The 24,115-nt window shown below is 41.7% G+C and overlaps 1 protein-coding gene across 2 annotated transcripts in view; it reads left to right on the top strand.

Annotated features, from left to right (window-relative positions):
* Positions 1-24,115, top strand: part of BRWD3 (bromodomain and WD repeat domain containing 3) — a 55,585-nt gene that overhangs the window by 25,366 nt on the left and 6,104 nt on the right. Inside the window, exons 19-36 of one of the 2 annotated variants that reach the window (XM_070951666.1) lie at positions 662-845; positions 2,007-2,100; positions 3,043-3,192; positions 4,064-4,140; positions 5,132-5,309; positions 5,446-5,562; positions 7,574-7,681; positions 9,902-10,026; positions 12,536-12,618; positions 13,512-13,623; positions 14,070-14,131; positions 14,909-15,064; positions 15,980-16,100; positions 17,249-17,374; positions 18,964-19,045; positions 19,344-19,400; positions 21,430-21,570; positions 23,142-23,294. In XM_070951666.1, coding sequence (XP_070807767.1) covers positions 662-845; positions 2,007-2,100; positions 3,043-3,192; positions 4,064-4,140; positions 5,132-5,309; positions 5,446-5,562; positions 7,574-7,681; positions 9,902-10,026; positions 12,536-12,618; positions 13,512-13,623; positions 14,070-14,131; positions 14,909-15,064; positions 15,980-16,100; positions 17,249-17,374; positions 18,964-19,045; positions 19,344-19,400; positions 21,430-21,570; positions 23,142-23,294 — 2,126 coding nt within the window. Of the gene's footprint in view, positions 1-661; positions 846-2,006; positions 2,101-3,042; positions 3,193-4,063; positions 4,141-5,131; positions 5,310-5,445; positions 5,563-7,573; positions 7,682-9,901; positions 10,027-12,535; positions 12,619-13,511; positions 13,624-14,069; positions 14,132-14,908; positions 15,065-15,979; positions 16,101-17,248; positions 17,375-18,963; positions 19,046-19,343; positions 19,401-21,429; positions 21,571-23,120; positions 23,295-24,115 lie in introns of both variants that reach the window. The other variant, XM_070951665.1, reaches the window with a different exon arrangement.

The raw sequence follows: 24,115 nt of genomic DNA, 5'->3' as shown, positions 1-24,115 counted from the left end.
AATCAAGATGAAGTGAGGTACTAATACCACTCTATAAAGTCTTAGTAAGACCACACCTAGAATCCTGCATCCAGTTTTGGACATCACACTATAAAAAAAGTTGTTGAGACTCTAGAAAAAGCACAGAGAAGAGCAACCAGGATGATTAGGGGACTGGAGGCTAAAACATACGATGAACGGTTGCAGGAACTGGGCATGGCTAGTCTACTGAAGAGAAGGACCAGGGGAGACATGAGAGCAGTCTTCCAATATTTGAGGAGCTGCCAGAGAGAGGAGGGAGTCAAGCTATTTTCCAAAGCACCCGAAGACCAGACAAGGAATAATGGATGGAAACTGATCAAGGAGAGATTCAACCTAGAAATGAGGAGAAATTTTCTGACAGTGAGAACAATCTACCCACGGAACAGAAGTTGCCTTCAGAAGTTGTGGAAGCTTCATTACTAGAGGCTTTCAAGAAGAGATTGGACTGGTGTAGGGTGACTGCTACACTGCTTGGGTGAGGGGCTGGACTAGATGACCTACAAGGTACCTTCCAACTCTGTTAATCTGTAGTCTTCGAGAAAACCACCAAGCTCAGAAAGCAACAAGGACCCCTCATTTCAGCTCCGAGCTGCAAATATTCTCTGTTATTGCTCTGATTTTGTTCTGCTTGTTTTGGTAGTTTTGAGGAGCCCAAGCTTGGATATGGCTTCCCCCACAAATGTCGGGCTCAGACGGAGTGGTCAGATTGAAGGTGTCCGTCAGATGCACCACAATGCTCCGAGAAGTCAGATCGCCACAGAGAGAGATCTCATGGCATGGAGTAGAAGAGTAGTAGTAAACGAGCTGCCTCCTGGACTTAGCAGGTAAAAAAAAAATGGTTGTGTCAAGGAAGTTGGGGCTTGCTTAAAATGATTGCTTAGGGTTTCACATCACACTGTCCCTTTGGTCACATGATCACAATTTGGATGCTTGCCAACTGACATGTATTTACAACCCGTTGCATTGCAGCATCCCAGGGTCACATGGTCACCATTTGTGATCTTCCCAGGGGAAGATCTTCCTTGCTAGCAAAGTAGGGAGGGAAAGCCAGATTTGCTTAACAACTGTGCCCGAAAAGGTTGTAAAACCATAGTGATGGGATGTCTTACTTAACGACCACCTCACTTCCATGAAGTTCCGGTCCCAATTGTGGTCCTAAGTCGAGGACTGCTTTTATAGGCTGTTTAGCACCTTGTGAAATTAGCCCAGCATGCTAGCTGCGGAATTCTGGGAATCGAAGTCCACATTTCTTAAAGTTCCAAAAGGTTGAAAAACAAAAGTCTGCTTCAGCCATGGACCAGGGGTGAAATGCTCCCAGTTCGGACTGGATTGCCCGATCCAGTAGCGATGGAGACTGGTGGTTCAGAGAACCGGTAGCAAAAATCCCCGCCCCCATGCCCAGCTGAGCCGCACAATCATCAGAAGTTTTTTTTTTACTTTTAAAAGCATTTTTTTCTACAACTTCAGTCGAAAAAAATGCTTTTAAAAGTAAACAAAAAAAGCCTCTGATGATCGTGCGGCTCGTCAAAGGCATTTAAAAGAAAAAAATGGTTTTTTTTTCTTTTAAATGCTCTGACGATCCCAGCTGAGTTGATCGGCAGATCGGCAGAGCATTTAAAAGGAAAAAACCCTTTTTTTTCTTTTAAATGTTCTGACGATCCAAGCTGAGTTCCCTGATCAGGGAACTCAGCTTGGATCGTCAGAGCCTTTTGAAAGCATTTTTTTACAACCTCTTAGCCGAAGAGGTTGTAGAAAAAATGGTTTTAAAAGTTTAAAAAAAAAAGAGGCCACACCCACATTACCCCCCCCAAGCCACGCCCACAGAACTGGGAGTAACAAATTTTAGATTTCACCCCTGCCATGGACAGTAGGTAAAATTACTAATCCTTCTTTCCTAAAAGGAAAAAAAAAGGTTTAGAACCAAGTAACAGGAGATCTTTGAAAATATTTGGACAATAACCCAAATTTGATCTTTCTTCTGAAAGAGTTCAGGAAGAATGCCGAGCAGCCAAAGGTGAATTGGAAATCTACCTGTATACCCTTGAAAAGAAGAGGAAGCCATCGCACACTTTGCAGAGGGTGAGGAATGTTTTCAAAAGCGGGATTTTTTTTCCCCCAGGTGCAGGCCCTCTTCACTAGTTGGAAATTTAGCCCTTTTATATATGGATGGATGATGGAATACGTTAAAAGAAAGATTTAGATCTAGGGAAATTATTGGTAGAAAGAAACGAGGCCTATGGAAAAAGCATTGTATTTGAACACGATTCGGCTTTTTTAAATTCTGAAATCTAGTGACAGATTTTATTTTCCTGGGCTTCAAGATCACCGCAGATGGGGACTGCAGCCAAGAAATTAATAAGATGCTTGCTCCTGGAGAGGAAAGCTATGGCAAATATAGACAGCATACTAAAAAGCAGAGACATCACCCTGCGAACAAAAGTGCATATAGTCAAGGCTATGGTTTTCCCAGTTGCAATGTATGGCTCTTTAGAAGGCCAGATCCTGAAGATGAAACTCAAATACTTTGACCACCTAATGAGAAGGAAGGACTCACTGGAGAAGAGCCTAATGCTGGGAACGATTGAGGGCAAAAGAAGAAGGGGACGACAGAGAACGAGGTGGCTGGATGGAGTCACTGAAGCAGTCGGCGTGAGATTAAATGGACTCCAGAGGATGGTAGAGGACAGGAAGGCCTGGAGGAATGTCGTCCATGGGGTCGCGATGGGTCAGACACGACTTCGCAACTAACAACAACAAAATTTTAAAATAACAGAGTTACCTGAATTCAAACAAAATTGAAGCAGATGTTTCCAAATTTGTAGTTGCAGTTAATGTTTGCACAAGAAACAAACAGGCAGGCAGGCAGGCAGACATGTGTGCCTAGAATTTGCGATGCCATTCATAGCTACGTTCAAGAACATAAAAAACTTGCTTCACCTTAAAACGTTTTCTTGCAGCAAACGCTTCCCCCTTCCAAATTGAAATTTTCTATCTCCTTTTTTTCCTGGTTATTCTCAAAAGAGCGACTATCAACCCGGTAGTGGGCGGTCTTTGCGCAGAAACCAGCGCAGGCGGCAACACGCTTACCAGACGCGTTCCACCATTGACCGTCACTCACAAAGTGTCAGGAGAAGTTCCCACACCCAGGAAGACTCGGAGAGCTCCTCAGAGGTGAGACCATCCGGGCTTTTTTCATTGGTTTGCTTTAGTGCAGAGGTCTTCAAACTTGGCAGCTTTAAGACTTGTGGACTTCAACTCTCAGAATTCTCCAGCCAGCATAGCTGGCTGGAGAATTCTGAGAGTTGAAGTCCACAAGTCTTAAAGCTGCCAAGTTTGAAGACCTCTGTTTTAGTGTGTGGTTGCCTAAGGTTCTGTTCTTTTGCTATTTCCCTTTCGTTTAAAACAACAACAACAACAATTATACAGGTAGTCCTTGACTTAAGACCAAGCTTTCTATTTCTATTGGTAAGCTTAATTTAGGAAGACCTCACCCAAAAGAAAAGAAATGAAGAATGCTTGTCCCAAAGGTGCTTTTTCAGAAGGCAACTGGACTTCCTTGTTTTTTCTTTGAAGACGTTTCGCTTCTCATCCAAGTAGCTTCTTCAGCTCTGACAGGATAGTGGGGAATGGAAGGATTTATATTCCTTGCAGACAGCTGGTCATTTGCACCCTTTTTGAGGGTTGTTGAAGCACTTGAAGGTTTATCTGTGTCCTCAGGATCTCCTGGTTCCTTTAGAGTACAGGAACCATTTGCACTACTCAGGTGACCCTGAGGACACAGGTAAACCTCCAAGTGCTTCAACGACCCCCTAAAAGGATGCAAATGACCAGCTGTCTGCAAGGAATATAAATCCTTCCATTCTCCACTATCCTGTCAGAGCTGAAGAAGCTTCTTGGATGAGAAGCGAAACGTCTTCAAAAATTAACAACAACAAGGAAGTCCAGTTGCCTCCTGAAAACACACCTTTGGGGCAACCACGACCTGGATGACTGAGAATCTCTACAGACTTGAAGAACGTTTGGGTTTTTGTCTCCATTTCAGGAAGTTGATTCCGTGGGCACCAGCGATGGCTCTGGAGATGACAACGTAGCTGCATGGCAGAGCGAAAGCAGCTCCAGGTATTTTAACTACTCTTCATGAACAGGAGAATAGTTCATCATAGAAAACGCACACTTCTGCTAGATAGTATTCTAAGGCCCAGGAAAGAATCCATCCATCCATCCATCCATCCATCCATCCATCCATTCATTCTTTCCTGGGCCTTAGAATACTATCGAGCAGAAGTGTGCGTATTCTATGATAAACTATCTGTGACTTCTTTTTTTTTTCTTCATGTTTTATTTGTTTTATTTATGTAACACTCAATTTTCATCAAACTGTGTGTATTGTTGGTACAATTATGTTTAGAGATGGTCATATTTATACATCTTCATTATATTTAGTCATCACCATCAAATTAATAATATAATAACATTATAGTATAATAACTTTAATATTTAACATTTAACATCGTCTTCTTTAATGACTCTCCTCGGTACCATTTCCTTCCTTTATATCTCTTCCGTTTTAACTTCTGTTTCTATTATCTAGCCATTGATAAAATGTGTCCCATATCAAAAAATATTCAGTTTCTTTTTTTATCCTTAATAGCAAGTGTTAATCTATCCATTTCTGGACAATCTAATATTTTTTAAATTACATTCTCCTCTGACTTTTAATACTGCCTTGGGTGCAAAATCAGCTGGGTTCCCTTGGGCCAGCCACTAAATCTCAGATCTAGGGAAGAGGGAATGGCAAGCCACGTTTGAAAAACCTTGCCAAGAAAACTTCATGGTCTTGTCCAAGCAGTCTCTGAGAATTGGCACAGTTGAACGGAAAGAGAAAAAAAATAGAATTTAGTGGCAAATGACAATTTAACTAGAATTACTGGTAAACTAGAAAAATTCACCTAGTGTTAAACTAGAAAGGAATAAACTTGAGAAGGGTAACATTTCCCTTTATATGACTACTTCTAGGTAGGCAACAAGCTCTAACTTCCCTTTGAAGCCCTTCGAATTGCGTTTAACCCTACTCGTTGTTTCTCCTTATTTTTTCACGTGACCATTTCAGCGATTCGTCCAGCGAATATTCCGACTGGACGGCCGACGCTGGGATTAATCTCCAGCCTCCGAAAAGACAGACAAGACAAGCGGCTCGCCAGATCTGCAGCAGCTCTGAGGATGAACATGTCAAAGAGACAAAAGGACAGGAGGAGAAGCGCAAGAAACCCAAACAGGCTCGGAAAAAGGTAAGCAAGCTTCAAAAATGACACCCCTAGAAGTGTTTGATTAAGGCAAGGTCATTCACCACCGCCTTACGATCTGTGCATCAGTTACTCGGTCTCTCTGCTTGTATTCAAACTTAGAAATGTTTCCCTTTTTAAGAAACCCAGTGGATTGCTGTCAATGGATGCCGAGCCTACAGAAGAATGGTTCGCTCCTCACTGGATCTTAGACACCATCCCACGGCGTTCTCCTTTTGTCCCTCAAATGGGAGACGAGGTACTCACAGACTTCAATTCTTGGCTCAGTTTAACCTCCAATAATTATTCTGCATCTTCTATGAGAGCTCACAGACTCAATTTATAACACCTCATCTAATAAAATATTCAGGAAATACTGATGTCTTTTATGTACAGCTACTTTTATCAGGTCAAAAAGGATGCGTGGCTCAGTGGCTAAGACGCTGAGCTTGTCGATCAAAAGGTCGGCAGCTCAGCGGTTTGAATCCCTAGCGCCGCGTAACGGGGTGAGCTCCCGTGACTTGTCCCAGCTTCTGCCAGCCTAGCAATTCGAAAGCACGTAAAAAATGAAAGTAGAAAAATAGGGACCACCTTTGATGGGAAGGTAACAGCATTCCGTGCGCCTTTGGCATTGAGTCATGCTGGTCACATGACCACGGAGACGTCTTCGGACAGTGCTGGCTCTTCGGCTTTGAAACGGAGATGAGCATCGTCCCTTAGAGTCAGGAACAACTGGCACATATGTGTGAGGGGAACCTTTACCTGTACCTTACTTTTATCAGGTCAACATGAAGTAGTTTCTTTGAATGTGGCCATGCCATATGCAAAATTGGGCAGGCTCTTAACCACCCACTGATAACCCACCACTACTTTATTTTGTCTTTTATTTATTTTTATTATTTTCAACACTTTTATTTATAGTGATGATCTGTGAGCATAGTAAAAATTGATTGATTGATTACCGTCCGGTAAAGTTCACAGAAATAATTTTAGCCATCCATAATAAAACTGAAGGGATAAATCTTTTCAGACATGCTGGCACGATCTCATTTCATGTCGGACTCTTACCTTGGGGAATGACTAGAGTAGATTCAAAGTATCGTAATAATTATGTCAAGACAAAGAATGCTATTTGGAATAAAGTATTTATACGAAAAGTATTTTAAGTACTTTTGGGTGGGTGGGGAGGAGTTTATTGCAAGGCTGGAATTTCGCAGAAGTTTTTTATTATATGTTGAGCTTTTAATTTTTTTTTTTTTTAACATTTTGTAAGCTTCCCAGAGTCACCTATGTGTGAGTTGGGCAGCTATATAGATTTGTTAGATAGATGGATGGATGGATGGATGGATGGATGGATGGATGGATGGATGGATGGATGGATGGATGGATAGGTAGATAAGATGATGGATGGATGGATGAATGGATGGATGGATGGATGGATGGATGGATGGATGGATAGGTAGGTAGGTAGGTAGGTAGGTAGGTAGATAGGATAATGGATGGATGGATGGATAGATAGGTAGATAAGATGATAGATGGATAGATAGATAGATAGATAGATAGATAGATAGATAGATAGATAGAAAAAGAAAAAAGGAAAGAAAGAAAGAAAGAAAGAAAGAAAGAAAGAAAGAAAGAAAGAAAAAGAGTAAGTAAGTAAGTAAGTTTGGTAGTATGACTTCTCCTATAAGAACTCTGAGAAATAGGCCTTCTGAGTTCGCTGTCCTTTTCATGAATTGCAAGTAAAACTGGAAAACACTTCAGGCCTGTTGATCTTCTGATTTGGCTTACAGACACACTGGCAGAGGTCTCAAGTGGAACCATAAGTCTCCCCAAGGACTAGAATTCAGTGTCAGTTATGCTGCCGTCTCAGTCCAATGCTCTTTTGCGTGTTCAGAATACATAAACCGCTCACCTGCTTAGGCAGCTGTGAATTCTGATCAAAACACAACTTACCATCTACTTTATGCAACAGACTATGACTCCAGATTTGGATATCATGCAAAACTTTCATTTTTTCACCCCTATGATTTAATGAAAGAAGCAGATGGACTTTGAACATGCGAAGTTACGATTCATTAGCAGATATTAGTTCTGGCATCCTTTTCTTTTGTAATATATAAATGATGTACTTTCCAGAGTTCCAAAGATGAGCAGTAATTTAACCAATAAACAGGGTTTATTTTTAGGATTCAGTATTTGAAACATTTTAATGGAAGTTGCTTTCCAGTGTATAAACAGCCCTGTTTTCTCATCTTCCTTCTTTCCAGATAATCTATTTCAGGCAAGGGCACGAAGCTTACGTGCGTGCAATTCGGAAAGCAAAAATTTATAGTGTTAACATACAAAAGCAGCCATGGAATAAAATGGAACTCAGGGTAAGCAGTCGAGAGAATTTTATGGTGGGTTATTGATTGTGGCCATAATGTACTTTATATATCATGTCCAACCATTAGTCTACCCCAGCATTTCTCAACCTTGGCAACTTTTAAGATAGGTGGACTTCAACTCCCAGAATTCCCCAGCCAGCTATTCAGAAGCAGCTTTCGGGTAATAGTTTCCAGGTTTTCCCCAGTCCTGTCTGGAGATGCTGTGATTTGAGCCTGGCGACTGGCTGTACACAAAGAGCTCTTGAAAACAGCCCTGTCTTTGATGAAGGAGTTTGATAGGATGTGAACATATCTGCCTGATTATCTTCTGTAGTGCATCTTAGCCAATAAATAAATAAATAAATAAATAAATAAATAAATAAATAAATATCTAATAAACAGGTCGGCTTCAAAAAATTTAGCAAGGGGTTCTCTGTCTGGTTGCTGGATGGGCATGGCCATAGTGAGCGTGGCCTAGTTGGCCTCCTACATCATGGCAGGGAGGGCGTTTTTGCCCTCCCCAGGCTCCAGAGGCTTTCTTCGAGCCTCCAGGAGGGCGAAAACGGCCTCCCCAGGCTCCAGAGGCCCACTGGAGGCCAGAAACGGGCCTGTTTCCAACCTTCCTGAACTTCCAATAGGCCCCTTTTTCACCCTCCCCGAGCCTTCCTGTGCGCTCTGCACTTACCTGCATCCAAAATGGGCTGCGTGAGGACTCCTGGGAGGGGAGGGGCAGGGTGGGCGGGGCCTCCCCAGGCTCCAGAGGCCCTCTGGAGGCCAGAAACGGGCCTGTTTCCAACCTTCCTGAACTTCCAATAGGCCCCTTTTTCACCCTCCCCGAGCCTTCCTGTGCGCTCTGCACTTACCTGCAGCCAAAATGGGCCGCGTGAGGACTCCTGGGAGGGGAGGGGCAGGGTGGGCGGGGCCAGAGGGTTCTCCGAACTGCACAGAATCTTAGCTAGAGATTCTCCCGAACCCCTGCGAACCCCCAGCAGCCCACCCCTGACAATAAATATAATAAATATAAATAATAAATCCTGACTCCAGTTATGTATATCATGATATAAGGAAAATAGGCCACTGTGTGTGTGTTGGACAATTCTTCCAAACCAAAAATTTGTATTGTTTCACACAATAAAGAACTGGCAAGATTCTGTCTATAGGTGTGAAACAATAAAGGACTCCGCTTAAAACCGTAAGCTGTGATTGAGGGTGGGGGTGGGAATTTCCCTTGTTTATTAAGCCCCCAGCAAAGGAACAGTACAGTGCAGTGGTGAAATTAAAAAATTTCCTCTACCGATTCTGTGGGTGTGGCTTGTTGGGGGTGTGTCATGTGACTGGGTGGGCGTGGCCAACTCGACATCAGTCACATCGAGGGACTCCTCACCGGCCCCTTCCCTCCCAGCCATTCCTTGTCGTGAATGGCAGGAAAATGGGGAGAGGAATATTCCTGTCTACCATCCTTCCCTCAGTCTGTGCTGAGATTGAGGAATGGATGACAGGCAGGAAAATCCCCTTCCCCATTTTCCTGCCTTTCACAAAAACGGCTCCATTCCAGCTGCTTCCCCTGTCCCCCTCTCTCCTGGGGACTACCTTAAAAGGGACAGGCTGCATCAGCTCCGTTGTGAATGGAGGGAGAAAAGTTAGCATTCTCTCTGCTGCAGTTAACATTGAATTCTGTGGCAGAGAGACTGCTAACTTTTCTCCCTCCATTCAGAACGGAGCTGCTGCTCCCTTTATGGTTCCCTCCTGTCCTGCTCCCTCCTGGGGACTACCTTAAAGGGACAGGCTGCAGCAGCTCCATTCTGAATGGAGGGAGAAAAGTTAGCAGTCTCTCTGCTGCATTTAACATTGAATTCTGTGGAATATCGAGCGGCCGGAAGAGGTGGCCGGGCGTGAGTGAGGCCAACGAGGGGTGATTACTACCAGTTCGGCAAACTGATGCCAGTAATCCTTAGAGGTTCGCCCGAACTGGTAGGATTTCACCCCTGGTACAGTGGCTCAGTATATATATAACCTTATCCTGATTTGACTCTGATTCTAAGGATTCAGGGATGGCATCCATGTTTCATTCCTGGTATTGCTAGAATCGGAGTATGAAGACATTTCTATCTTAGATGCTAATTTAACAAAAGCGCGGTCCGTTTAAATGCTCTTTGCCTGGGTGTGCTTTAAAATTCAAAACAGGAAGCAACCCTAAACTGTTGACCTTTTCTGATCTTTGACAAACAGGAACAAGAATTTGTGAAGATTGTGGGAATTAAGTACGAAGTTGGACCACCTACGCTGTGCTGCTTGAAGCTTGCCTTTCTTGACCCCATCTCGGGCAAAATGACAGGGGAATCGTTTTCCATAAAGTGAGTGGCTCGCTAAAGCTCTAGTTAAACTTCATGGTGATGCTTTTGAGCTTTTGACTTTCCTCCCCTCCCATTCTTCTTCCAATCATGTCTTTTTTTGCCAGGGATTCCCAAAATGTTGCAGGTGGGGGAGTATTAACAATCATTCTGTCATGTTGATATCCTTGCAATGAAGACCTGGATCTTCACCCAGGATTTTAGGATGGGAGGGTGAGACCCAGGGGTGAAATGCTACCAGTTCAGGCCGGTAGCATTTGCCTGAACTGGTAGTAAAAAAATGCTTTAAAAAAAAAAAAAAAAAGGTTCCGAGGATCACGGGCACAGCTGATTGTCACAGCTGATTGTCCGAACTTTTTTCAACTTTTTTAAAGTTAAAAAATGCTAAAAAAAGTACAAAAAAAAAAGTTGGCTGCGCCCACCCAGTCACATGACCCCCACCAAGCCACGCCTACCAAGCCACACCCACAGAACCGGTAGGGAAAATTTTTGAATTTCACCCCTGGTGACACCCCTCACTTCATTGCACTTGCCATCTTTTAACAATTCCATTGTAATATCTCTGGATCATTATGAACCACTCAGAGTCATTGGCCACTATACATATTTAAATTATTTTTATCATTTAACAACCACAATTGGGACTGGCAACCAAGTCCTTAAGCAAAAATCATTGCTAAGTGATCTTTCTCCCTAAGCACTTACCTCTTTGCTCTTACTTCCTCTGCTTTACAGATCTGTGAAGGTCGTAAATGCAAGGATTAGTCCAAGTTACTTTTTCATCACCGTCGTAACTGTGAACGGTTGCTGAAGGAGACAGTCCCTAAGCGACGGCTACTTTTTATTGTTCTTTTTTTGATGGTACACTCAAAGTTTTTAGTTCCTGGCAATTGGCTGGACTGGTTTTCTTTCAGCCTTCCTGGCCCAATGTCACCCAACTGGTTTTGTACTTGTGGCAAGATTAGATCTCCCAGTTTTTAGCCTGGTGTCTGAACCAGTACACCAAACTGGCTGTCTCAGCCGCAGTACTTTAATTAAATTAGGTATTTTGGGAGACTCTACATGTGCCTTTCATTCTTCCCAAAAGCGCGTAATGGAGGTCTCATTTTTTTTCTTCTACTCACCAACTATGCACAGCAACCTTCGACCATACTTAAGGTGGAACTAGAACTCACGGTCCCCTAGTTTCTCACCTGATGCCTTAACCCAGGGGTGTCAAATTTGATTTCATTGAGGGCCGCATCAGGGTTGTGTTTGACCTCAGGGGGCCGGGTGTGTGTGGCCGGGGTGGGCATGGCCAGCTCGACGTCACTCATGTCAGGGGTGCTTGTGGTGGCCCAGGTGGGGCTGGGGGATCCATTGTCTCTAGTGGAGGAGGCGAGACCAGGGAGAGCGCCAAAAACCCTTGTCCTCCAGAGGAGCCTCACCGTCCCTCTCAGGCCACATGGAGGATCCCTGGACGGCGGCGCAGGCTGTCTACTGCGCTAGACAGCAGAGGGCAGTTATGTTTGTTTTGCTAGCACTCTGCCAGAGAAAACGGACCTCAGGAGGGGTGCTCTGTTTTCAGCTGCGACAGCCTCCTGCAGCACTCTGCCAGCGAAAACGGACCTCGTGTGTGCCCCTCCCAACCTTGGTTTTTGGCTGCAACAGCCTCCTGCAGCACTTTGCCAATGAAAACAGCCGCCATCAGGTTATGGATCAGCGCCCGGTCAGTCTGGGCCGGGCTAAAGCACCATGGGCCTATAGGCCAGATCCGGTCCCCGGGCCTTGAGTTTTCACCCCTGCCTTAACCATTCCACCAAATCGGCTCTACTATTATTATTATTATTATTATTATTATTATTATTATTATTATTATTATTATTATTTTAAATTTGATTTATATGCCGCCCTTCTCCGGAGACTCAGGGCGGCTTACAGTGCGTTAAGCAATAGCCTTCATACTTTTGTATATTTATACAAAGTCAGCTTATTGCCCCCACAAACTGGGTCCTCATTTAACCTACCTTAGAAAGGATGGAAGGCTGAGTCAACCTTGAGCCTTGGAGAGATTCGAACCAGCAGTAAATTGCAGGCAGCTGTGTTAATAACAGGGTGCTTTAAACCACTGTAGTACCAAGGCTCTTTACCATTATTATTATTATTATTATTATTATTTATTGGTTAATCTTTAGTGAGATTCACAGCCTTTGAGGCTGGTTAATAGCTCAGCAGCTCGAGTCCTAACCAAGGACCTAGGAACTGTTAAGGTATCGTCGGAGGATGTAAGCTGTTCCGAGTAAGGTGGTTTTTTGTAGAGTCAAAATGTTCAAGTCCGGCAAATTTAGAATTTCTAAATAGCGGGGTAGCCCTTTGGGTATTGCTCCAAGGGCTCCAGTTACAATTATTATTATTATTATTATTATTATTATTATTATTATTATTATTATTATTATTATTATTATTATTATTATTATTATTACAACCACCTCCATCTTCTCCTTGGCTGAATCGTTTCATTTCTGTTTCCCAGGTACCATGACATGCCTGATGTCATTGACTTCCTTGTGTTGCATCAATTTTACAATGAAGCCAAAGAAAGAAACTGGCAGATCGGTATGTTTGCCTGTTTACCTTCAAGCTTTTCCCAGTTTAATATGATACTGCAATGTTATGTAGAATAGAATAAGATTAGATTAGAATAGAATAGAATAGAATAGAATAGAATAGAATAGAATAGAATAGAATAGAATAGAATAGAATAGAATAGAATAGAATAGAATAGAATAATAAATAATAGAAATAATAGAAATAGAAATAATAGAAATAGAAATAATAGAAGAAATAGGAATAGGAATAGAATAGAATAGAATAGAAGAATAGAATAGAATAGAATAGAATACTTTATTGGCCAAGTGTGATTGGACATACAAGGAATTTGTCTTGGTGCATAGGCTCTCAGTGTATATAAAAGAAAAGATACGTTCATCAAGAATCATAAGGTACAATACTTAATGACAGTCATAGGGAAAAATCCTAAGGATACCAGCAACAAGGTTACAGTCATAAGTGGAAGGAGATGGGTGATAGGAACAATGAGAAGATTAATAGTAATGCAGACTTAGTAACTAGTTTGACAGTGTTGAGGGAATTATTTGTTTAGCAGAGTGATGGCGTTCGGGGGAAAAACTGTTCTTGTGTATATGTATATTCTGCAATCACTTGGGTGAGGAGAACAATGGTTCGAGAACCAAATCATTCTAAAATCCCTGCTGCCGTTCAAAAGGTTGATACCCCAAAAAACATGAATTCTGGATAATGGGTTGCCTTCAGAAGTTGTGGGGGCTCCATCATGGGAGTTTCTTTAAAGAAGAGATAGGCCCAGAATGGTAAAGAGTATGGAATGCTTGAACGGGGTTGGACTAGAAGATCTTCCAAGGTCCCTTTCAACTTTGTTTTACAAGCCCCTGCAGGTATTAACTTTGTTCTGTCTGCCTCTCTTATTGCAGGGGATAGATTTCGTAGTATAATTGATGATGCGTGGTGGTTTGGAACCGTAGAGAGTCAACAGCCATTCCAAGCGGAATATCCAGACAGTTCCTTCCAGTGCTACAGTGTTCAGTAAGGACGAATCTAAGTGTTGGAATTTTAATGCAACCCTCCCCCCTCAAACCCCAGAAAAAAACAAGTTTTTGTACATAAATTAAGTAATCACAAGCATTGATAATCTGCTGGTTTGAAAATATTTTCATCCCGTTTCTTAGAATTACAAGATTTCTGCTCAATTGCCATGAAAAGCAATTGATTTTTTATGTTTCGTTTTAGTCTCTTCCACCCAGTGGAAAGTTGGAAATAAATTTATGTATACTGGGTTAGGATTTTACTGGCAAAATAGACAAAATGGGAACAAATTTAGTGGGATGGGGATAGGGAGGACAAACTGATAAAAAAAAAATGAACCGGATCTCGCCAAGTTTTCTCGCCCATAGCCTTGCAGTGCATTTTTTAACTTGACTAAGGTATTTCTGAGATGTTTTACTGTTGTTGTTATTGTTATTATTTTACAGCTGGGACAACAACGAAAGAGAAAACATGAGCCCCTGGGACATGGAACCAATTCCAGAAGGAAGTAAATAGTGCTTGTTTCCTACCTCCTTCCTTTTGATAGAGATTATTTTTTTATAATGGCAAAATATTACAGCAGCATTATAGATCAAATCGGAGTAGGTTTTTCCAAGCCTTTACTGTACATAAAAAAGAATTCAATTTGAATTGGACTGAAACGACTTCATTTCATTGACCAGTTTTAAGTAGCTTAAAGTAATACAGAAATAAAGTAATACATTATTTATTTATTTATTTATATGCCGCCCTTCTCCGGAGACTCAGGGCGGCTTACAATGCGTTAAGCAATAGCCTTCATACTTTTGTATATTTATACAAAGTCAGCTTATTGCCCCCACAATCCGGGTCCTCATTTTACCTACCTTAGAAAGGATGGAAGGCTGAGTCAACCTTGAGCCTGGTGAGATCTGAACTTGCAGTAATTTGCAGTGAGATTTGAACTTGCAGTAAATTAAACTAACAATAATGTTTAACTTGACTGCACGGGCTACCTTCAGTTTACACAGTTTGTTTTTTTTAAGCAGCATAGTAAAATTAAAATTAAAGCCCTTTCAGACCTGCCAGAACAATTACTCTACAGGATATATTTGAATAATACAGGAGAAAGTCAAAAGTATCAACTTTTTAATTTTGTTTTGGGGTGCGTTTTGCAGAGATTGCCTTAAATGAAAGATGGATAGCGTTGTTTTAGGCACTTCATCACAATATATCATTACCACGATGAATTAACCTGATACATCCAAGTCACTCACTCTCTCCCCCTCCCTCCTTCTCTCTGCAGCTGCTTATCCAGATGAGGTGGGGGCTGGAGTTCCAGTGACCAGCGAGGAATTGGCCTCTCTGCTATACAAGCCCCAGGAAGGAGAATGGGGCTCCCATTCCCGAGACGAAGAATGCGTGCGGGTTCTCCAAGGCATCGATCAGCTTCTTTCTCTAGGTAGGGCAACATCACCAGGTCTGGATTTCCCCTATTGCCTCTGTTGGGGCTAGAATGAGCAGAATTGTTAATTCTTAATTGTTAAGCTATCCAGAGTCACTTTGGGAAATGGGATGTGTGGCATATAAATTGAAGGAAGGAAAGGAGGGAGGGAGGGAGGAAGGAGAGAGAGAGAGAGAGAGAGAGAGAGAAAGAAAGAGAAAGAAAGAGAAAGAAAGAGAAAGAAAGAGAAAGAAAGAGAAAGAAAGAGAAAGAGTGAAAGAATGAAAGAAAAAGAAAGAATGAAAGAATGAAAGAAAAAGAAAGAATGAAAGAAAGAAAAAGAAGGGAAGAAAGAGAAAAAGAAAGAATGAAAGAAAAGAAAAAGAAAGAATGAAAGAAAAAAAGGGAACGAATGAAAGAAAAAGAAAGAATGAAAGAGAGAAAGAAAAAGAATGAAAGATGAAAGAAAAAGAAAGAATGAAAGAAAAAGTAAGAGAGAATGAAAGAAAGAAAAAGAAAGAGAGAAAGAATGAAAGAAAGCAAAGAAAAAGAAGAAAAGAAAGAAAAAAGAAAACAAATGACTCTTATCAATTGCAGTACATTAAAGAGGCATCTGTTATTCCTGTTTGTAATTCCTTGGAATAATCTTTCAAAACTTAAAAAAAACAATCGACTTTCCATGCCTGCAGGGCTGCCTGAAATATAACACGAACAGAAAAAATCTGATTTTTACTTGTCAACATTTGAATTAGGAGAATATCTTGGGGGCATCACCTGGTTTTAGGGTTTAGAGTAATATTTATATAAAGTCAAACTTCACCTTAATTATCAGAGAGGTTTTCCCCCTAAATACATAATGCTTCTACCACCTTTCTTAAAAGTTTTATTCAGTTCACCTTTGCTTTATTTTTTATTTATTTATTTTTTTTGCAGAGATTTCTAATCCCTTTGCAGTTCCAGTTGACCTTAGTGCCTATCCTCTGTATTGCACTGTTGTTGCTTATCCAACTGACCTCACCACAATAAGGAGAAGACTTGAAAACAGATTTTACAGGTTGGATTAATAGTCGCTAATATATAAAAGAGTTTATCATTGTTTGGTTTTGTGCTAAATTTCTTCTGCTGCAACTTCTAGTGATTTTTTTTTTTAAAAAATAAGGGAACCATAGTTCTTCTGATGGGACTGACTAATTTGCTAGCAAACACAAAGGTTTTTTTAATTTTTCAAGTCTGAATTTGGGACGTGTGACCTTCAGTAGCTAGGTGTTTTCTGTATTTATAAATAGGTTTTGCAGTCCACCAAAGCTGATTTAAAACAAAACTATTTTAATTAACTTAACAACAGTGAATAACTTCAGTCAACTTTGGCATGCCATCCTGAGGTTCAGGGTTTTCTTGAAAGGAATGATGCCCAGGGTTCTGTGTGATGGCATTTTGGACCAGGATGCTTTCTTATCTCCATAACACATAGTTGTTCTTATTAAAACTTTCTTAAAAAATGGAATTGCTCTTAAAAACCTTATGCAGAACCCATGTACAGTGTATCTTGTCCAACCCTTTTCAGTTGCCTAGATCAGGGATCAGCAACCTGCGGCTCTGGAGCCGCATGTGGCTCTTTCACCCCTCTGCTGCGGCTCCCTGTCACTCAAAATATGTGTCACAACGCCAGTGTGCGATACCCGCTGACATGCGATTTATTGAGCTTTTCAACCATGGATAAATCCAAGAAAAGAAAAGTTTCAGAAGAAAACAGAACGTTCAGTTCAACTACATATGCTAGTTTTGTGGCTGCTCAAGAAATAGTCAGGCACGGGAAGGGTTTTGTGGCTCCCGATATTTTATTTTCTGTGGGAAACGGGTCCAAATGGCTCTTTGAGTGTTTAAGGTTGCAGACCCCTGGCCTAGATAATCCAGAAGAGTGTTGATATAAGGGAGGCCATGAGAGGGCGTAGCTCTCTCTCCTCGTGTATCACTCTCCTCGTTGTGTTCTATCTGCATTGTAGTTCTCCGTGTAGAGTTGAAGATAGATTGCTTGCCTGGTATGTGCCTACCACTTGTATGTCTATATATAGAAGTCTTGTATATAAACCACTGTTTGTAAGACAAACCTATGTGTCTTGTATTTTACTCCTGGGCTGTCTCAAAATAGTAGTCATGCTGCAAACACTCTGACAAGTGTCTTTGTCTTCTCTCTTTTTTCAGGAGAATATCAGCATTAATGTGGGAGGTACGATACATCGAACATAACGCAAGGACTTTCAATGAGCCCGAAAGCCCTATTGTCAAAGCAGCCAAAATCGTCACGGATGTTTTACTGCACTACATTGGGTAAGCAGTCCTGCGGTTGAAGGAAATACTTTTCTGAAAACTTGCCTGGATCGGATCTTTTCCTCCCCTGTCTCAATTTGTGTGCATGTCTGTTGATGAATTTATTTTATTTTATTTTATTTTTATTTTATTTAGTTTGTCAAACATGTACGAGATAACAGGTATAAGTATAAACATGGACAAGAGCACATGAAATGAGTACAAATACATGGGGACAGTAGAACAGGGACGGTAGGCACGCTGGTGCGCTTATGTGTGCCCCGTTACAGACCTGTTAGGAATGGGGTGAGATCCACAGTAGACAGTTTAAGGTTGAAGCTATGGGGGTTTGAGGAAGTAACAACAGAGTCGGGTAGAGCATTCCAGGCATTGACCACTCTGTTGCTGAAGTCATATTTTCTGCAGTCGAGTTTGGAGCAGTTTACCTAGAGTTTGTATCTATTGTTTGCCCGTGTATTATTGTGGTTGAAGCTGAAGTACCGTATTTTTCGGAGTATAAGATGCACCTTTTTCTCCCCTAAAAGGGGATGAAAATTTGGGTGCGTCTTATACACCGAATGTAGCCCCGCCCACCCACTGGCCCCCATCATTTGGCCTCTGCCTCCCAGCAATTTACCTCCTTGCAGCAAACAGCAAGAAGAAACAGCCCATTTCAGCTTCAGCACAGCCTAATTAGCACAAGTTGATTGTCCGTTGGATCAGCCTCCCGACGCTCAGCTGTTTCAGGCTGCAGGGATTGCCATTGTCTATTGCTGTGCGGACCTCTACTGCTTACTGCAAAGAGGTAAATTGCTGGGAGCAGATTTTTTTTTCTTGTGCTAATCAAGCTATGCTGAAAACGAAAATGAAAGTAAAGCAGGCTGTTTGCTGCAATGAGGCAAAATTGCTGGGAGGCGGAGGCAGATTTCTTTTTCTTGTTTTCCTCACCAAAAAAGGTAGGTGCGTCTTATAGTCTGGAGCGTCTTATACTCCGAAAAATACGGTGGTTGTTGACAGGTAGGACGTTGTAGCAGACAATTTTGTGTACTGTGCTTAGGTCAGACCGTAGGCGGCATAGTTCCAGGTTGTCCAAGCCCAAAATTTCAAGCCTGGTGGCATAAGGTATTCTGTTGTGAGTAGAGGAGTGGAGGACTCTTCTCGTGAAATACCTCTGGACTCGTTCAATTGTGTTAATGTCTGATATGCAGTGTGGATTCCAGGTAGACGAGCTGTATTCGAGAACTGGTCTGGCAAAGGTTTGGTATGCCCTAGTTAGCAGTACAGTGTTACCGGAGAAGAAGCTTTGCAAAATTAGGTTAACAACTCTTAATGCCCTTTTGGCAATGCTGTTACAGTGAGCTCTGGGGCTTAGATCGTTTGAGATGAGTACTCCTAGGTTCTTGACAGAGTGAGGGTCATCTATGAGGTCGTATTTGATGTTGATGAAACTTTGGTGTTGATTAAACTCTACTAGGCGATCCATGAACATTTAATGGAATCTTTGCTCTAGGAATCAACGGCCGTAATAACCTTTGGGGAGGGGATTTTATTATGTTTTTTTAAAAAAATCTCTATTTAGCCCTCATGCTGATCCTCTTCCAACTCTTTAGGGATCAGAGTTGTACAGATATTCTGGAGATCTACAACAAAGTGAAAGCAGAAGACTTGAGTAGCACAGAGGAAGAAGAGCAGGTAAAAAGAAATGGTTCTTTTGGGGATTGGTTTGGACAGGAAGTGAATTTGGGGGGGACGACCTCAAAAGTTAGGGTTCTAGGAAGGAGGCAGTGTCAAACCACCTGAAAAACCTGGCCAAGAAAACTGCAGAACTAGCATCTTGTCTTACCCCTCAAAAAGCCCATGGTTGATTTGTAATCTCGCCAAATGTTAAGATCTTGCCCCGAGGCCATAATTTTCAGGAGGGTGTGTACACGCGTGCGTGTATTTTGAATTAATTTGTTCTCTCGCATGTAGTAATCACATTTTGCTGTAGGTGGCAGAAGCATCTCCTGATTCAGAGGGCCCAGGAACTTCCTCTGGAAAACGAATAGTAAGTAACTGAGTTATCTTGCAAGCCTAGCTGTGCACTTAATTTTCTCCAAAAATACTTTGATTGATACGTGGCCATCCGATGCCCCTTGATTTCTCTTTGTGTGATGTAATGCTTCTGAAGTTAGAAAACCCAAGCTGCTTTCTCTTCCATAAAAAAAAAAAAGTCAAAGTCCAGTTCTCATGAACAAATGCATTCATATTCCCCGGCCATTGCAGAAGTAGAAGCAGCATTCAGAATTGAGCACCAAGAAAAAGGTGGAGGAAGAAGCCAGGTTAAAAAGAGAAGAGCAATCAAGGATTGCATGAGAGAAGTTTGTTATGGCTGTCTCTACTTCACTCATGTAATCCCCCCTGCCAACTTCCCACAGTATGATTGTGGCGGGCCTAGATCCTCAAGGCACACAGGTAATATGGCTTCCAGGCATGACAGACTGGAGGCTAAAACATATGAAGAACGGTTGCAGGAACTGGGTATGTCTAGTCTGATGAAAAGAAGGACTAGGGGAGACAGGATAGCAGTGTTCGAATATCTCAGAGGTTGCCACAAAGAAGAGGGAGTCAAGCTATTCTCCAAAGCACCTGAGGGCAGGACAAGAAGCAATGGATGGAAAGTAATCAAGGAGAGAAGCAACATCTAGAACTAAGGAGAAATATCCTGATAGAACAATTAATCAGCGGAACAACTTGCCTCCAGAAATTGGGAATGCTCCAACACTGGAAGTTTTTAAGACGAGGTTGGATAACTATTTATCTGAAGTAGTGTAGGGTTTCCTGCCTAAGCAGGGGGTTGGACTAGAAGACCTCCAAGGTCCCTTCCAGCTCTGCTCTATTCTATTCTATTCTATTCTATTCTATTCTATTCTATTCTATTCTATTCTATTCTATTCTATTCTATTCTATTCTATTCTATTCTATTCTATTCTTAAAAAAAAGTTCTTGTTTTCTGTCTAGAATAAATCTTCCTCCTTGCCCTGATGAATAATATAAGGTCAGAACATGGCTTGCCAGCCAATATTTAGCTGATTGGAAGATCAATTTTATTGCTTGTCAGTCCAATAGCAAAGGAAATCTTAGGGGTTAGTATTATTGAGTGTAGAAGAGGGAATTTTGTGCCCGACTGCGACAACTCAGCTTGCCTGGGATATGATGCTAAATTTATGAACAGATATTGAGTGAAGAACCTTAATCTGGTGAATGCAGAAGAGAAGAGAATAGTTTAGAATAGTTTAGAATAGTAGGATAGGATAGGATAGGATAGGATAGGATAGGATAGGATAGAATAGAATAGAATAGAATAGAATAGAATAGAATAGAATAGAATAGAACAGAGCTGGAAGGGACCTTGGAGGTCTTCTAGTCCAGCCCCCTGCTCAAGCAGGAGAACTTATACCATTTCAGACAAGTGACTGTCTAGTCTCTTCTTAAAAACCTCCAGTGATGGAGTGCCCATTATTTCTGGTGGCAAGCTGTTCCACTGGTTAATTGTCCTCACTGTTAGGAAGTTTCTCCTTAATTCCAGGTTGCTTCTCTCTTTGATTAGTTTCCAACCACAGTTTCTTGTCCTGCCCTCTGGTGCTTTGGAAAATAATTTGACCCATTCTTCTTTGTGGCAGCTCCTCAAATACTGGAATAGTGTTATCATGTCACCCCAATTCTTCTTTTCTTTGCTATTATAGTTTAATACTTCTATACCCTCTCATAATGTATTGTTAAACCCTGGTCTTTGGCCATAATAAAAGCTTCAAGATTTCAACTAATATAAATAGAATTGCGTAGAGGTAACTTATGAGGAATAGAAACCAACTTGAGATGTTCTAACTAGTTTGTTTGTTTGTTTTTCCCCTGTAAAAAACTCGATTAAAGATTAGCTATCTTATGGGCATATCTCTTTCTTTCAAAAAAACCAACTCATTTGTTCTACTGTGATTCTGGGTACCTGGTGCCTATGTTAAATGAGATGAAAACAAACGTTTTAGAGATTATTCAATTTATATGTTCCGTTTTTTTTTTAAAAAAAAAATCTTAAGGTCAAACGGCAAATGAAAAGACAACCTTCCAAAGGATGTGTTGATTCCTGGAAAAACCACTGCAAGCAATTGTTAAGCCTGATCTATGAACGTGAAGACTCTGAGCCATTCCGACAACCCGTTGATCTCTTTTCTTACCCTGTAAGTTTTGCTTTTTTTTCTGAGTTTGGGAGGACAGTTAAAAAAAACTGCCTGAGAAGGTGTCATCTTGTCTCCGAGGCTCTTTCCACCCAGAGTTTGGCTTTTCCAGCAACTAACACAGGGTGGAAAAAGCATCTGGCACACTCTAGCTGATTCTTGGGCTCAAAGTATATTTTGGATTCAATAAATTGAAAAATATTTTTGGAAAAAAGACAGAGGATTTGACAGACCCGTGGGTTGATTGGCAGCAAAAAATAGTGGAGATGGAAATAATGGTTGGGTTGAAAACAAAGAATGTAGATCAGTGATGGCTAACCTTTTTGCCATCGCGTTCTTTTTGCCCTCCCCCCGCTCCTGGCACACGATGGCACGATAGGCTCGTTCTTTGCTGTTCCCAGCCTCTAGAGCCTTTCTAGGAGTCTGGGGAGGGCGAAAACGGCCTTCTCTATCCCCCTCGGAGGCCCTCCAGAGGCCAAAAATGGCCTGTTTCTGGCCTCCGGAGGGCCTTAGGGGGGTGGGGGGTGGGGAAGGCTGTTTACGCCCTCCCCAGACTCCTAGAAAGGCTCGGGACAGCAAAAAACGGGACTTCCGGTCCTACTGGAAGTTGGCAAACGGGCCATTTCCGGCCTCTGGAGGGAAATGGCCTTTCGCCTTCCCCAGACTCCTAGAAAGGCTCTGGAGGCTGGGGAGAGAGAAAAATGAGCCTTCCTCACCAACCCCCGAGGTCCTCCGGAGGCAGGAAACAGCCTGTTTCCTTACTTCTGGTGGGCCCAGAAGGCCCGAAAATCAGCGGAGCTGAGCTTGCATGCCCACCGATATGGCTACGTGTGCCACAGGTTTGCCATCACGGATGTAGATGAAGACCCAAGGGAGGAGTATGGGAGGCAAGTTAAAAAGAGAAGTGAAACTTCCAAGAGGATGAGAGATGATGGATAGAAAGGATCTTTTAAAAAAAACCACAAGATTGGCTGTACTGAGAATTAGAATAGATTAAGAAATTAGAATTGGGGGAATATTGTTATGCATATTTTTGCATAAAAATATATATTTAAAGTGAATGTTAGAGGTTAAGATTAGATTTTGAAAAAGGATCTTATCAGATATGCTCAAGAATAATGTTATGACTATTAAAAGGATGCAGCTAATATTGAATAATTGAAAAATGAAGGAATATATGCTGATATCAATATGTATAATAAAATTGACCAACGTAGTACTTTTTACTTGTATTAATACTGGTTTTGTATCAAAATGAATGACACTCAGACACCACACTGTCCATGCAAGGATATTGATGATATTGATGTATGTTTTAAAAATAAAAAAACTTTAACCCCCCCCCCCATAAAACCCCAAAGAAGAAGTATATTTTGGAGTAAGAATGTTCCATGAGACTTTGGGGAAGGAAGTTTTAATATCCTTCCTTTAACATCCGGGATGAAAAATGTGGGGGGCGGTGTGTCTCCTTAGTCAGACCGGGTGAATGCATTGCTATTGGGTTAATCAGCCTGTCCCTCAGATCGCTTTGTTAGATTTTGAAGTTTTCATAGGTGGACAAACATTCTTCTCAGGACTATCGAGATATCGTGGACACTCCCATGGACTTCAGCACTGTGAAAGAAACTTTGGAAGCGGGTAATTATATGAACCCTCTGGAATTCTACAAAGACGTCCGCTTGATATTCTACAACTCCAAAGCGTACACTCCAAATAAGAAATCAAGGGTAAGATGGGAAAAATGTAACCAATAGCTATTCTATTCGTCTCCTGTGTCAGGGTTGCAAGTAACACCCCCAACGAAATCAAACTCCGAGGCTTGAAGTTCCTCAAAGCTATCTTTTATTAGAGATGTCATACAGACCCCCCACATCCTGGACACAAATTGTTTCAACTTCTATCCTCAAAACGACGCTATAGAGCACTGCACACCAGGACAACTAGACACAAGGACAGTTTTTCCCAAACGCCATCACTCTGCTAAACAAATAATTCCCTCAACACTGTCAAACTATTTACTAAGTCTGCACTACTATTAATCTTCTCATCGTTCCCACCACTCATCTCCTTCCACTTATGACTGTATGATTGTAATTTTGTTGCTTGTATCCTTACGATTTATATTGATATTGTTTCCTGATTGCCTATTTGTACCTTATGACTATCATTAAGTGTTGTACCTTATCATTCTTGATGAACATATCTTTTATTTTATGTACACTGAGAGCGTATGCACCAAGACAAATTCCTTGTGCGTCCAATCGCACTTGGCCAATAAAAAATTCTATTCTATATTGGCACATCTGGGGAAACCCGAATCTGAGAGCTTCCAGGTTTTCCTCACCCAAAAGAAAGTTCAAGACCTTGCCCCTCACTCACATGTCCATCACATGAACCAATCAGACACCATCCGGAACAGAAGATACCTCCTCATTCCCCTCAGCACAGCTGCAGGGCACAATGGCCTTGACTTTCTATAAAGAATTTCATTGTGACTACATATCTTCTTCCCTCTATGCAGTCCCCCCTCCCCATTTCCCACAGTAGG

This window comes from Pituophis catenifer, unplaced genomic scaffold (assembly GCF_029215685.1).
Source record: "Pituophis catenifer annectens isolate HBS135680 unplaced genomic scaffold, rPitCat1.0.hap2 SCAF_11, whole genome shotgun sequence".
NCBI lineage: Eukaryota > Metazoa > Chordata > Lepidosauria > Squamata > Colubridae > Pituophis > Pituophis catenifer.
Note: the sequence above shows the minus strand (reverse complement) of the source record. Positions and strands in the feature narration are given on the sequence as shown.